The sequence below is a fragment of the Pygocentrus nattereri genome, chromosome 6 (assembly GCF_015220715.1).
Source record: "Pygocentrus nattereri isolate fPygNat1 chromosome 6, fPygNat1.pri, whole genome shotgun sequence".
NCBI classification, from domain to species: Eukaryota; Metazoa; Chordata; class Actinopteri; order Characiformes; family Serrasalmidae; genus Pygocentrus; species Pygocentrus nattereri.
This window is the reverse complement of record NC_051216.1, coordinates 17,972,040-17,988,731: the sequence shown is the minus strand read 5'-3', so window position 1 is coordinate 17,988,731 and position 16,692 is coordinate 17,972,040. Positions and strand designations below refer to the sequence as shown.

The 16,692-nt window shown below is 40.8% G+C and overlaps 1 protein-coding gene across 5 annotated transcripts in view; it reads right to left on the bottom strand.

Annotated features, from left to right (window-relative positions):
- The window catches only part of pard3bb (par-3 family cell polarity regulator beta b), a 330,914-nt gene that overhangs the window by 151,532 nt on the left and 162,690 nt on the right, over positions 1 to 16,692 (bottom strand). For all 5 annotated transcript variants that reach the window (XM_017691685.2, XM_017691687.2, XM_017691688.2 and 2 more), the window contains exons 13-14: positions 13,650 to 13,820; positions 3,451 to 3,583 (exon numbers count right to left, since the gene is read on the bottom strand). In XM_017691685.2, the coding sequence (XP_017547174.1) occupies positions 3,451 to 3,583; positions 13,650 to 13,820 (304 nt within the window). The remainder of the gene's footprint in view (positions 1 to 3,450; positions 3,584 to 13,649; positions 13,821 to 16,692) is intronic.

The following is a 16,692-nucleotide window of genomic DNA, read 5'->3' as shown; positions in this document are numbered from 1 at the left end:
TGTGTGTGATATGTGGTGTGCGTGTGTGTGTGAGACTGTGAGAGAGTGAAAAAGCCTGTGTATGCCTCTCTATTTCACTCATGATTACAGCATGATCTAAGAGACACTCAAAATGATCTGAGGCTGAGGCCATGCACAGTGCTAGCTAGAAATAACAAAAGGGTGATTAATGTTTTTGACATAATTTGAAAACATCCGTATATTGCTGCGTAAATTTAATGAAGAATGGACAAACAGAAATGGTTCAAAAAGACAGAGTCTGGTTCCACAGATCTCTGATAATCAGAGAGTCAGGTGGGTTTCGAGGCCAAAATTGGGCAGACACATAAGAAACAAACTCGTATGCTTGCGGCAAATGTGTATAGATAAGGCCATTACTCGCTTTGATGAAAACTCTTCTTGAAAAACGAGCACTCACACACAGAAGAAGACCTGGATGTGTGGACAGCCAATCAGAATGAAAGTGATAAAATCACAATAGTTGTGGCAGTTGTGTAATAGTTGTGTAACACTGTGGATGGAGTTTCTGGGGTATAATGTAATCGACTGCATTTGATTCTCCACTATGTCATAGATTGAGGTGGGGCTACAGATGCAGCAAAACACAATATTCTTGGCTTGATCAGCAAAGGAATATTTTTCAGACATAACACAGATACTAACAGATTTTAACAAAATATCCCAATAAACATGAATTTGAAAGCTTACACCTCAAAATGTCGAGTTTAGTGTTGACTGCCTCTTCAAAGTGACTATTAAACTCAAAGTAGGATTAAAGAGTGCAAAACATTTGCAAAGTAAGAGTGGCATAGTATGCTGTACTCAGACGTGTTGAGTGGAATGTGTGGCAGAGAAAGCAGCCCTCTCTCTGTCTCCATGATGGAGCGGCTCTTTTGGCACTGTGGGGTTGGAAACCGTGCCTGACAAACGAATAGATCAGCAGGCTCCGCATAGGCAAACCAGTCATCATTACTCATGATCCTGCACAGCGATGACTGTTTATTAGTATTAGTACATATCTCATCTGTTTGTGTGGCAGAGGGTGAGGGTGATTCATCATCTGCACACAAACACAGTAACACACACGCACATTAAACTTCCACTAAAGATGAACTGATGTTAAAGCGAGTGAAACAAAGTGGCTCTTCAAACTACTGTGTATTCCAAACACATGCAACCACACATACAGAGGTATTTATCAGCTAAAGTGTTGAATAGCAGGAGCAAAATAAGACATTTCCTCTGAAAATGATGGATCAATGGCTCTCTGAGCTGAAGCAGGGTTATTAATCGTAAACCACTGCTACCAAAACTTTACCAAGCCATTGCACATTTAAGCACCTCCTTATCGGCCACAGTCTGCAATAAAAATGTGTTTCTTCTAGAGCTGTGAGTGTAATTCTGCCACAGTGGAGAACAAACAGGTCAGGACCATCTATATATGTTATGTTTTGTGCACTGTACAGCTAATAACTATTACTCAAGGCATCGCACATTTTCTTTGCACCTGCATTAATCCTAATCTTTTTTGATGGTCAAGAGACAATTAATGATACAGCAAGTGACATGAGGGATGTGCAGCACCACGATGATGGTAAACCAACCGTGGTGTTAGGCACATTAACACTATAAACACACATTTTTACTTTAAATGATTATTTATCCATTGAGTGTTCTATAAAAGCTGCATAGTGTGGAATGTGTAGCACATAAAGCTAAAATCAGGTTATGTAAGTGGTTCTAGAAACAAACCTCTGATTTAAACCACTACACAGTGTCGGTTTAAAATAAGGCTGGTGGCACATTTGAAGTCATTATAAAATGCCTGATATACATATTTGACTGCACACATTACACACAAATTATATTATGTATTAAGCTGAAAAGGTTTTTGTATCCATGACATATCCATGCATGATGTCTGCATGATGCTAACTGCAAAGGTATAAACTTTGCTTTTAGCAACATCAGCCTCATAGCTCCAGTAAATAACTAAAGAAATTTTTGGTACCAAACATGTCTTGGCTGATCAACTGTATATGGCTTACTGCATCCATATCTACCCACAGCATAGAGTCCACCACAGTTTCTGGCCTACTGATAAATTGGCTTGTAATTACACACAGCTCTCCTGAGGAAAGCTACTTCAAATGAGAGCACATCATGCATAAATATATAAGCAGTCATTAGCTTTCTTTTACAGCTCAACCAGCCAACTTTAAAATGTCTTTGCTCAGACTTTATTAGCCCAAATGGCTAGAACATGCAGGGGAAAAAAAAACAGCCCTCGCCATTCTCTTGAAGAGAACACTACCCATTTCAAACAGTTTGTTATTCTACACGTTAAACAGCCTACATAATTGCTGTGTATGTGCAAACATGGCCTAGATAAAAATTCACAAGATTAACATAATGATTAAGGTCAGTAGCGATCAAAAAGAGAGGAAGTGCATACAGTAAACACAGCACAGCTTTTATTGTTACTTCACTCATGAGGAGGCCATACCTTGAATCATTCCCAACTGGCTTGTAAGCAGAGAGAAAAAGAGAAAGAATATTAGGAAAAAAAAATATATATGTATGAAACATCAAATCAACAGCAATAAATAAGAAAAAGAAAGCATTATTTGTGGTTATGGCTGGAAAAAGTGAGAGTGGTTTGGTGAAACTGCACTGTTGTAATGTTGCTCATTACTGTGTTCCATGGATCTAAATGAGATGTGAGGTAGCTAAAGTGTTCAGAGAGAGCGCACACACACTCAGATACACCTCAGGAAATGCAGCACAGAGCTCCATCTGAACCCTCTTTCTAGTGCTGCTAAATCCTAGTGGAGCAGTGCTGCTCTTTCATGTTCAGCTGAAGGGAGGGTCCACATGACAGGCTACACACACAGATGTTTTATATGAAAAGAATCGTAAATGCGCCCTAATTCTCTGGCGGGTTGAACATGCGGCTAGAGACATGGCAGCGGTAAGGGAATCTTTCGAGGTATGAGAGAAGTAGAGAAGTGCGAACAAGCTTGTATGACACACTTACTGTATTCGTCTAGACATATTAACACATTCCCCATACCATACGGCTACAGAGACTCACATTAGCATCTGGCAGAAGCACCAGAGCAAGCAGACATAAATGGAATTATGGTTATTTGTGCAGGGTAAAAAGCTCTGTGATTAATGGTAATTCCAGCAAAAATCACAGTAATGGATTGCAAAGCAGTTTACCTATTTCACTTGATGTCAAGAGTTTTTGCTGAGGCAAATGGTGTATAAAAGTCCTCGCTCAATTTAACAGCATAGGGACTATAGGGACTTTTGACTATAACTAACTGTAAAAAAATGTTCATAATAATCGGGATTTAAAATTTAAACTTGCATGACATCTAATCTAAAATACTCTTGCGTTGCATTGTGCTGTGCTAGGCAGAGAAAACAGGGTCCATCACTTACCCACGGATCGCTCGTAGATGCTGTTCATCACCATGGCAGGCTGCAGCGGGCTGTCTGATTGGCTGAGCAGTCCGGCCTGGCCTACACAGCTATCAAAGGATCGATTGAGAATCTTCCGGGCGTCTGGGTACTCCTGGAAGAGTGTGCAACAAAAACACACCGTCACTCCGCTGATCTTGTAAATTACATAGGCGAACTAGAAATCAGAGAATTAGGAGAACTCGCCTTTCCGGGGGTAGGAGATGGTGGGGGAGGGGGGGTAGGGGGATTTGGGTGCTTCTAGCTGCACATCTCACCATCAAAAAGCAACAAGTGTGTCATAATGATCAATGAGCAGCACCAGATGGCTGTTGTTACGATATGCATAGGCTGACAGACTTTGCACCTTTAGAAAGTGACCTACTGTGAACTACCAAGTGTGTTTCAATCTGTAAAAAAACAAAAAAAATCAAAAATAAATAAATACAATTTGATCTATGAAATCCTGAAAGCTTATCTTCCTTTTGAACACAGAAAAAAAGAGCTTAAATAGCTTACATTGTAGGCTACTTGACTGCTTCCAGTTGAACTTTTTTCAACTCCAGGCAACTGAAATGCTCTGCACAAAAGACAGCCATGCCGGGCACATAAAACATAATGAGCCCAGCATGCAAAAACAGCGAGCAAAACAAGTCCCTCACTTTTAATACAACAGAAAAGAAGCACCGCAATCCACAAAAAAGGCGTACAGTGTAAACCCCACCACCACCCATAAACAGTAAGCAGCATTAGAGTTGCATTAGCATTCACAAAGCACAAAGACAGCAAATACTAGGCTGCATGTTGCTAAGCATGATGGTGGTTCCATCAGGACCTAAAACAATAAGCAGTGAGGAAAGTTTGCAGAATCAAATCATGAAAAAGCCCTGAATTCTTCTGATTAGTGCAGCCGTCAGCGGCAGAAGGAACAGCCCAAATTCTACTGATTTCCTGTCACTGTCTCCAGGGGAGGCAGGAGAGAGAGACAGAGAGTGAGAGCGAGAGAGAGAGCATCATTTCATTATCCAGCCCTGGGGTCTAGGCACATGGTGAAATATGTTAATACGATTGGCAGATTTAAAATGCTGGAGAGGCAATCACAATGCAACCCATCAGATGTGTCTTCTAATGGCTTGTACAGACCGCACACAAGCTGCCTGCGATTGGTTAATTGTAGACCATTAGGAAAGTAAACTGAGGGCATATATATTTAAATCAGGGGTGTATTTAATGAGTGTCTGGCACTGGCAGGTGGGTCTTCTCTTTCCAGTAAGATGCATGATTGTGTGCGTGTGACAGTTTCTGGGCAACACAAAAGAGGGCTGCTTTCCAAGCCTTTGAGGCAGATAGGCATTCATTCTTTGAAAGGAAGGAGATGGTGGATGGTTCATTTCTTTGCCATTCAAGAGCATCCTGTTTTCTTCCATCTGATTGGCAGAACACTGAATGTGAGGCAGAGTGAGGTAATAGGGATTTGCTTTAAGCCTCTAGAGGAAAATATGCCTTAAGTCAGTGGACTTGGATGAAGATCAGGTGTGGAAACCACAAGAAATCCCGGGACATTCCTTGGTATTATACAGACATGGAAACTTATGTAATTGATTATGGTTTCTATTAATCTCGTCCCCTGCTCTTTAGCGTGATCTAGACCTTGATACATTCGTCCAGACCCAACAGGCCCTACTGTTCATATTGAATTCAGTTGGATTCATACATCATTTCTCAAATATTTGTCAGAGTTAGGGTTAGACTGCTCAGTTTTCTCACAGCTTGTACCCAATCTTAAACTTTGTGGTTTTTCTTTTTTATCTTCTCTTATTGCATTAGATTTTTTTTTTTATTTTGGCACAAAGGAGACACTCACTTATGCTAGCTTTCTGCATTATATAGTTTATTTAAGAACATTTGCAATATTATTTGGTTGCCTTATCAACAATCCGATGAGAGCTAAAGTTCTCGCTATGCTACAAGCTAACTTAAGAGCTACTATCATTTGGAATGTGGAGTTTTATTCAGTTTCTGGTTGGTGGTGACTGGAGTCAATAAGACTTATAAGATAAGGGTCACCCCAAACTCACAAAGGGCAGATGTGGCACCAGGTTCTCATTTCACCCAAGCAGAAATACACCCAATTCCACTTATTTAATCAGGTGCTCCAAAGTCTTCATACAACAAAAAGAATTCATTATGAAATGAAAACCTGTAGTCAAACTAGCTCTTTTAGATAAGACTGGTGACAACTGGTTTGAAATTGTCCAGTAATATATGAGTTAGCACCACAATTCTCAAAATTCTCAGGTGGTGATTGGCTGAGGTCACTGATGGTAGGACTGAAAAGACTAGCTAAAGTACTAGCACTATAGATTCAAGGTTCATGTGAAAGCACAGCTGGGGTCGGGGTGGGGGCGGGGGGAGGGGGTAGTGGTTGGAGGATAGAAGAGACAGTGCTGGCTCCAAAATGAGATTACAGCACGGGGATCAATGAGGAATCCTGAGCCAACTTTGCCATTTGCCTTTTTTATTCTTACGAGAAAAAAAAAAAAAAAAAAAAGACACAAGAGGAGAGCGCTTGCAATTTCACAAAGAGGATGTGAGTCAGGAAATCCATGGGCATCAATGAAAATGAACAGGGAAATGGAGCAGGAGGTTCAGAAGAGGGAGGGGATGTTGAAAAGAAAAAAGAAGAGTGTACATCAAATCAAGTCAGAACATAGAGGGAAAAAAGGGATGAAGGGATGGGGAAGAGAAAGGAAAAAGTGCTAGTGCAGCAGCATGGCAAGATCCAAAGATCATAAAGATCAGAGAAGCTTAAGATTTCTAGAACTTGACGCGGCACAGGAATGACTGAGACAGCGTCTCCACCCGCACTCAGCCCGGCTGAGGTTGCAAGAAGAAAAGTGCCAGGCTCAGGAATTGGTGTGAGGAATTAGAATGTCATCAAACTACTGTTAAGCCACACTGAGAGCTATGCTCGGATTGAATTAGGCAAGATGGGAGGAAGTTTGTATCTTCCTAAATAGAACTTCAGTGAGAAAAAGCAAGATCAGAAGATCAGATTAGATACGTGAACAGGATAAATGTTCATCTAGAGTGGGGCAAAAAAGTATTTAGTCTGCCACTGATTGTGCAAGTTCTCCTACTTTGGAAGATGAGAGAGGTCTGTAATTTTCATCATAGGTACACTTCAACTATGAGAGACAACAGGAGAAAAAAAAATGAGGAAATCATATTGTAGGATTTTTAAAGAATTTATTTGTAAATTATGGTGGAAAATAAGTATTTGATCAATAACAAAAGTTCAACTGAATACTTTGTAACATAACCTTTGTTGGCAATGACAGAGGTCAAATGTTTCCTGCAAGTCTTCACCAGGTTTGCACACACTGTAGCTGGTATTTTGGCCCATTTCTCCATGCAGATCTCCTCTAGAGCAGTGATGTTTTGGGGCTGTCGCTGGGCAACACAGACTTTCAACTCCCTCCACAAATTTTCTATGGGGTTGAGGTCTGGAGACTGGCTAGGCCACTCCAGGACCTTGAAATGATTTTTACAGAACCACCCCTTTGTTGCCCGAGCGGTGTGTTTGGGATCATTGTCATGCTGGAAGACCCAGCCACGTTCCATCTTCAATGCTCTCACTGACGGAAGGAGGTTTTGGCTTAAAATCTCACGATACATGGCCCCGTTCATTCTTCCCTTAACACGGATCAGTGGTCCTGTCCCCTTTGCAGAAAAACAGCCCCAAAGCCTGATGTTTTCACCCTCATGCTTCACAGTAGGTATGGTGTTCTTGGGATGCAACTCAGCATTCTTCTTCCTCCAAACACGGCGAGTTTAGTTTTTACCAAAAAGTTCTATTTTGGTTTCATCTCGCATGATATTCTCCCAATCCTCTTCTGGATCATCCATATGCTCCCTGGCAAACTTCAGACGGGCCTGGATATGTACTGGCTTAAGCAGGGGGACACGCCTGGCACTGCAGGATTTGAGTCCCTCTTGGCGTAGTGTGTTACTGATGGTAACCTTTGTTACATTGGTCCCAGCTCTCTGCAGGTCATTCATCAGGTCCCTCCGTGTAGTTCTGGGATTTTTATTCACCGTTCTCATGATCATTTTGACCCCACGGGATGAGATCTTGCATGGACCCCAGATCGAGGGAGATTATCAGTGGTCTTGTATGTCTTCCATTTTCTTACAATTGCTCCCACAGTTGATTTATTCACACCAACCTGCTTGCCTATTGTAGATTCACTCTTCCCAGCCTGGTGCAGGTCTACAATTTTCTTCCTGGTGTCCTTCGACAGCTCTTTGGTCTTGGCCATGGTTAAGTTTGGAGTCTGACTGTGTGAGGCTGTGGACAGGTGTCTTTTATACAGACAATGAGGTCAAAGAGGTGCCATTAATACAGGTAACGAGTGGAGGACAGAAGAGCTTCTTAAAGAAGAAGTTACAGGTCTGTGAGAGCCAGAAATCTTGCTTGTTTGTGGGTGACCAAATACTTATTTTCCACCATAATTTACAAATAAATTCTTTACAAATCCTACAATGTGATTTCCTGGATTTTTTTTCTCATTGTGTCTCTCATAGTTGAAGTGAACCTATGATGAAAATTACAGACCTCTCTCATCTTTCTAAGTAGGAGAACTTGCACAATCAGCAGCAGACTAAATACTTTTTTGCCCCACTGTACATACGTGTTAGGGTTTGTTTTTAGTACTTTGTGAGGACTAAATACACCATACGATCAAAAGTTTGGAGACAACTGCTCATGCAACTTTTCTCTGAAATCAAGGGCATCAATAGGGAGTCTGTTTCCCCTCTGCTGCAGTAACAGCCTTTACTCTTCTGGGATGGCTTTACATTAGATGTTGATTTTAGATGATGTGTGAGAATTGGATTGCATTCAGCCACAAGAACATTAAGTAAGATAAACAAGAATGTTCTAAACATTGTGTCCTGTGCATATTTATCCCCCCATAAAGACATTGAATCTTCTGAGGTCATTAGGTGTCAAAATACGAATAAAGCTAAATCCATGCTAAAAGCAAGCTCCAGCGCACTGAAATGATGTTGCATGAAAATCTACTATTAAACATCAACTCTGTTATATACCAACACCTACTCAAACTGCAACCTACAACTGCTCAAGCAACTCCGCTACACGCTCGACAATGCTACTGGAATACATGGGTATTTTGGTCAAGTTCTCAAGTCTTATGATGTCAGTTTAGTGCACAGCAATGTTAGCCTGCATGTAGCAATAATAATATTCCAGCTCTTTAACAACCTCATAATTTAGAGAATCCAGTGATATTCACAGAAAAATGTACATATGCAAAACATTTCAGTTTTGTAATCTTTTAGTTTTTTCACAGGCCACAATTCCAGCATTTTTGGGGGAAAAAACATTTATTTTACACATAGAAAACACCAGTTGAGACCCAGAGTTCTTTATAAGGGCATGATGTCAAATACAGAACTCTGATACAACTTCAGCGGTCTAAAGTGCTTCTTCATGATGATAGGAAAATGGAAGTGAGGAAAATTTGCTGAGCCTCACCAGAAAACTCTTTTAAACAAAAACACAGCCTGCTTCAGAAACATTAGCGTCAAAACCCTTCTGATTTCTAAGGTTAGGTTAAATGTGGATGTATCTACAGAAAGATCAGTCAAAAATGTACTCACTAACATAGTAAGAGCATGTGTGCATAAGACCAACTGTGTGGGCATAGAGAGTGGTCATGGCTTCACTTTATTAAGAGACAAGCAAGCAGTATGAACAATGAGAATCAATGAAAGATATTTGAGAGAGTAGGGGAGTAAGAGAGTGAGTAAAAAGAGAAGCCCTGAATAAAAATGATTCTGGTCTGGGTCCCACGGTCTGTGCCTATTCCTTCCCTGCATGCTGTCTCCTATAAGGGCCAACTGTGCACAAACGCACAGCTCCTGGACTCACTACCACAGCCTCAACAATCACCACTTCTGTCTTAATCAACAAAATAAAGAACTCATTTGAACCTGCTGTGTAAAACAAAAGCAGCCTGGCAGGCCCCGCAGACCCCACAGGTTCTGAGACCGCGCAGGCCAAGGTGTCCTGTGGGCAGAAGGAACTGAAAAAGTCTGAGCCGCAGTTCCTCCAGCCCCCCCCCCTTCTCATCATCAGTGCTTACACTGTAACAAGATTATCACACAGTTATTTAGATGGCTGCTTGAGAGACCTGCTGAAAAGGATGTGAATAGATCTGGCTGCTGCATAATGGCACTTAGACTGCAGACAAGACAGAAGAACTTTAGCACTAAGCAAATCTGTATTCACGTACATTTCTTTATTTAACCCTGTCTTTCCTTTGACCACTTTCCATTTTCTTTGCAGCAGTTTGCTTGATTGTTTCTCTTTTATTTGGAGGGTTGGGGGTGTTTAAAATCACGCAGAGAGAGTTGCTCTTTGATGTTTCAGGGAGAGCTCATAATTAGTGAAGTGCGAAGTTAGGTCAGGGGAAATGGACACAAAGAGGTTTTAGGCACAGCAACGTGGAGGATTATATTTCCCTCAAAGCAAAGTCGCACTCTGGAGAATGTAAAAAGAACATAAAGATGCATTTTAATTATAGCTCCAAGACAGGAGTTAACTTTTTTGTACTTTTTTTATACTTTTATAATATGTTGATTCTGGATTAAAATTAATTAAAAGACCCTAAAAACAAAAAGGCGAGTAATATAACACAAGACTTTCCCTGCAGGAGATTTATATTTTTGGTTATGTTTTATTTACTGAAGTATGATCACATTTAGTCAGACTCATCCTCAAGTGGATGATGTAATGCTGTAACAATCAGGGTCAATAATCAAGGTTGTATGGGTTTCTCAGTGTTGGTGAACATGCTACAAACACCTTAAATAGATCAAAAATTCTGTCAGCACAGAAAATACAAAGATTAAATAAGACCTCATTCTCAAAAAAAATCAGTCTAAAGCTAAACTGATGGACATTTGCTCAATTTATAAGACTGATGTGAAAAACCAGACAGAGACCTGGTTAAGATATCTATATTCTCATATTATCAGTTCTATGAAAAATGCACTCAAACTAGCATGATACAGGAATACTTACAGAAAAAAAACAAAACACATTATTACAAACTATTACTTTGGTCATAATGATGAGAATCTACATGGGAATTATGCTTCATAACAGTGTTACAAATTGTACACATGTCTCTGAAATTTTAAGGCTCCTCATGTCAATACAGCATAATACAGTATTCAATGCTTATGGATGTGTTAGTATAGTATAGTATAGTATGTCCTAGTATAAGTAGCCTTCAAACAAAATTAAATAACCAACAAATGACAAGCATATTTGACAATCTGCAGTTAATAACTGTATCAGCCAGTGAAACACTGTTTAACTAAACTGCAAATTTATAGTGACCAATATTACCACTAAATTTTATGTCCATTGGAGACAAATTTCCTATCGGTCAGTTCCTAGTAAGAGCCATGTGCACCACGCTCACTCTCACCTGTGTGATTTTGTTTGCTGCCCTATTCAATCCATCTACCCTTTCATCCATTCAGCCCTCTACCCATGCATCCATCTTCCATCCACACACAGCAGCTCCCACAGCCGTTCCACACGCAGGGGATCAATTGCGCCCAATCAGCTACTGTGCCCCCCACCATGCTACGCCCCATTGATGGCCATGACGGCCCTTCCACAGACCATAAAACATAATGAACATGAATCTTTATTTCAGAAGAACAATCTCACCACTGCACAGCCATGTCCATCATTCGCAGCCTGCCACCCCCTACAGAGGGCCCGTAGTAACCATCAATCCGATGGCCACAGGGGCTGTTTCCTTGTCCAGCCTAATTACACACCATTTTGGAGCAGTTGGAAGCCTTGGGGACAGTGTGCGCGATGAGGCTGGAGACTGTGTGTGTGAGTGTTTCAGGGCAGGATCCTGGGGCGAGCATATGGATGCTCTGTAAGCCAGATGCAGGGGAGGAGAATAGGCTCTACCACTCTGCTGGAGGTAAATTCTACCAGCTCAGGAGAATGGATGGGGTGAAAATGGATAAGGCTTCTGCCCAAAACCCTCCTATCAGTGCCTTGTAGCCTTTCCAAATAATTTGTCAATATCCAGAGAAGCAAAACTCAATCTAGTGTAAAACTTTTTTTTTTGTACAGTTAACATGCTCTTGAAGAATTCCATCAAGATGTCTCTAGAGCACACGTTTCCTTTTACCCTTCACAAGCCAATAAATTAATGTTGCACATTTTGTCTTTAAAGCTTTCACCAGCAGCAAACCACAGACATAAATTAAAATATAAAAAAGAAAAAAAAGACATACACAAAATTGGCAAAAGGGGCCTGGGTTAAAGAGGGTTAACTACAAACTGGAATCCCAAAAAATAACTACATTAATGAATTAATTATTAAAAAATGGAATAGTATGTGAAGTGCTATTGAAAAGTGGAAAGCATAATAATAACGAAAAGCGGAAAGCAAGATAAATAAATTCAGTTTGACTTGTATTAAACAGAACCCATGAAATTCGAAGCATGTTTACCACTGTATTATATCTATTACCCATTTTCTTTTAACAATGCTTAGTAATTGTTTAGGGACTGATGACATCAATTGATCCAGCTTTGAAAGCAAACGTCTGCGTATCTTTGAGTCAATGGAGCAAGTCACTTATGTCATAAGCGCTAATTCCATAATACTATTTACAGTATAACACTATTTACCACTAATTCTCCCATACCATGACGGACCCTGGCTTTTGAACTTCTGAACAATCTGGACAGTCATCTTTGATGTCGATTATTTCCAGAAACAATCTGAAAGACTGACTTGTCAGACCACAATTACACATTTCCACTGCTCATCAGCTCATTTCAGAGGGGCTCCTGAAAGTGTTCCAACCCATATAGTAATATCCATCACAAAAGCATGATTTGTACATGCTCCCCGCATGTACACCTGTCTATACAGCAGGTCACCCTTTCAATCACCTTTACAGTGCTCAAAACAGCCGGGCATCATGTTTTTCTAAAATCAGAAAGCACATCTAAACTAAACTTTTCTCATGAACTGAAATAAACTAACATTGTTTTCTACATTTTTCTATAACTGTTTCAATAAATCCACTAAAGAGCCTTATGCAATAAATGCATTTATTAATGATAAAGTGCTAGCCCTGAAAGTACTGAAGTGATATTTTCATGGGAAAGTATGTGTGTCAGTGTTCCTGAGAGGGAGATAACTGTGCATTCCGGAGTATCATCAGAGTGAAAAACTGTTAAATGGTGGATCAAATGGATCAACCACCACTGCTTGTTAGTATTCATGTTTGGGCGAAACAGCAGTATTTCACAGATCAGCACCTAACTTCAATCCTGAGAGAAACAAAGGAAGAGAGCAGCGAGAAACAGAGTAAGAGAGGTTAGGAATGCGTGACAGAGGGAGTACAAGACAGAGCGGGGTGGGAGGGCTTTACACTTCAATGTATTCATTCCTCATTTTAATTCCACAGACACACACCACTAATGCTTCACTGTTCGCTTTCATATTCAATTCCACACTTACACACTCCAAGTGTGTGCTTCGGCACGGAAACGGCACACAATGGAGACTGAAAGCACAGAGAAATGCCATTGTGGTGGTGTGCAGTGATATCACTTTCCCTGGAGGCGTACCATTGACCTCGGTCAAATAGAATCTCTGTGCATGGTGGAAAAAAGGCACTTCAAACTATGAATATGCTCAACACCTGTGACTAAACTGCTCCTTTTAGCAGCAAGTACTTCACTGAGACGTATCAAAGGCAGGAAAAGCAGAGGAATAGCAAGAAATGCTAGGCTAGGAGACTACTCTAACCAGGCTTGAGAGTCAGGCCTACATAGGTAGGCTTAGAAGCCTACGCTAACAGGACTGCAAAGCTAGGGGCCTACACAGCTAATCTAATCGTCTATGCTAACACAGTTCATGGGCTAAAGACTAGTAAAATAGTCTAATAAGACTCCAGAGTTAGGGGCTTATGTAGCTAGGCAATGAGGCTTGGGTAACAGGGCTCCAGTGCAAAGGGCATACACAACTAGGGTAAGAGGCTAATGTAAGGCTCCAGGGCTAAAATCCCAGCTGACAGGGGCTTTGGGGCTAGGGGTCTACCTGGCTTGATGGCAGTAGGCCTCGGAGTACCACAAGCTGAATCATCCCTCTCAGATTCCCCTCCATGGACATGGACCTCCGCAAGGTCTCCATGGCCTCATGGTTGGACTTCCCCAAGAGTGGTTCTCCATTCACTGCAATCAGCTGGTCATTCACTCGCAAGCGGCCATCCTGCAAGCACAAGAGCAATCACAGTGAGATGAAGCCTGAACAAAGACATTTCTCATGAGGTACCTGTGGTTCACAACACGTAGCACTGACTTGAATCATTTTCATCACGATATCTAGGCTCTGACCTACTTTCTAAGGGCTAAAACCATGACTTTCCGCCACCTCATCTGACTGAACTTCTAAAGCGTTTCCTTAGCCTAGAGCTGTCTATATTCTACACTAAGCTGGGCCCATGGAGGCCTGCTGTCGAGGAGCAACGGCTCCCCATGCCGAGCAGCTCTGTCTCTATGGCGCTGTATAAGCACATTATAGGACATGCATATTACATGCAGAGTAAAAAGCCCTAAAGTTCATTATGATTAATATTAATTAGTTTTCACACCAGAGCCCTCTGATCTGTCTGTCTTATCTGCAGGCGAGAGAGAGAGAGAGAGAGAGAGAGAGAGAGAGAGAGAGAGAGAGAGAGACTCAATGATGGTTAAACCAGAAAAGTGGAGTAACAGCTGGTCAGATATAAGCCAGACAAATGCTAATCGCTAATGACTGATAACAGTCTGCTACATTCACACTCAAAGGATTTAGCTCTATTATAGAATTACACAGATGACATGTCCATTTGTACATGTAATATGATACTACAACAGTATTTAGCTTTCATACCTCTCACTGGATTACAACACAAATACTGATGCCAATAAACAGACATTTCACAAAATTGAGCTTATCAATAACTGCATTCTATTTGTGAGGTTGTAAAATTAGGTCATCTACAATGAAAACTGGTAGCCTGCATGTCCAAAAATATTCAGACAACCATTCTAATTAGTGAATTCAGCTACTCTAGGGTACTTTTCCCAACACAGGGGCTCAACTGCATGCATACAAACCTCCACAGAAAAGCACTGCTAGCAGAAAAGGGCTCTCTAGAGCTGCCACACATCCAGTGCCATGTGTGATCAAGAACTAATCATCTAACATCAGTACCTGACCTCAGCTCTCGTAGCTGACTGCAATCAAATTCTCACAGCAAATGTTCCAACATCTTGGGTAAAGTTTTCTCAGTAGAGCAGAGGCTGTTAGTGTAGGAAAGGCAAACAACACCAACTGGAGGAAGCATTGGATTAATTGGTGTCTACAAATTTTGGACACATAGTGCAAGATGATATGTGACTTAATGAAGGACAAATTATAGGACAATTTTAAGCATCTCTGGCAGTGTCTGTCAGTAGCGACATGGCAATAGCTCAGGAATAATAAATGTGTACACTGAAAAACCACAGACACACACATCACTGTGCTCTCTGACCCGTGACCCTGGTCTTTAACTGGGTGTCCTAATGGCGATGACAACGCTGAAAGAGGTGTAGCCACAAGCACTGTCTGGCTGGAGATGGAGATGAGCGGTCATTATCGCAGTCTCTGTCTTAGCAGACCTGTCCTCCTGACATCATGAGGCTGAGTGAATAGCCCAGGCTCTAAAAGTCAAACGTTCAGACAGTGAAAAAGTCTCATACTGCATTTTCCAGCAAAGTGCTCTGCAAGCAATTTTAGCCCTTAATCTCTGGGTCTCCACCCGTTTCTCTCTTCTAAACTACTCAGTGTTTTCTGTTTTTTTCTCTGTCTGACAGAATTAAAGGAACACGACAGCATTTTTCAATATGCCGCACCTATAGTATAAAACATATGTCCACACACAATTACATTAATGTCCTTCCCTGCACTTAGAAAACAACTAAAAAAAAAACATACTAACTTGAAACACACTTATAATAGAAGCCAATAATTATACAATTTGGTTAACAATGCATCTGTATTAAAGTTAGCTAGATTGCCATTTCTTATCATCACAGATGTGTTGTGAGAGGAACCAAATGTAGTTATCCCAGGACACAGTGTTACATTTAATAAGTGATACTGTTTTGATCCCACAACCGGGGAAATTCCATCTCCGCATTTAACCCATCCATGCAAGTGAAACACCACACACACACACTAGGGGGCAGTGAGCACACTTGCCCGGAGCGGTGGGCAGCCCTATCCACGGCGCCTGGGGAGCAATTGGGGGTTAGGTGTCTTGCTCAAGGACACCTCAGTCATGGACTGTCGGCGCTGGGGATTGAACCGGCAACCTTCCGGTCACAGGGCCAGTTCCCTAACCTCCAGGCCACGACTGCCCCAAATACAGAACAGGAGCGGACAATGGTGCAGACAGACAATAAATACAATAAATGGGTTATTCTCCATTTGGAGTGAGAATTCAGGTGGACACATTTTGAAAATTTCTTTCATCCTAAAACTAAATAATTTTAACATGTCCATTAACATCTCCTTTTATCATATATACAAAAAGGAGAGCTTAATTAAAAACATATTTTACAAGTCACTGGTTTTATACGAATATGGTGTAACACTAGTGACTGTGACTCCAGCGACATTCTGGTTAACATCAGTAATAAAAGTGATACATGGCATTACAAACATGACAAAATTACCCGGCCATTAAAGCACATAACACCAGTGACACATAGAAGCTGTGTGATGCCTTATGAACAAAATGATTAATACATTTATAAAATATAGCAAGCAAGTGTTGACTCGACTTCTCAAGCCACAATATGCTTCCTCTCTGATGAGCCTTGACCCAAGAAAGCAGTTTAATAGAATTAAAATACTGTGTTAAAGTGTAATAGTTATTTTACACCCTTAATACTATTGGACAAAATCTCTGTGACAAATGATTTTTTTTTTAAATAAATACTTATTTAAATGTAGCACAACAGTGATAACAAAATGTACACATTAACTTAAACCTCTTAAACATATTTTTATATTAAAAATATTTTCTCAAATGTTGATTTTTTTGTGACAAGCT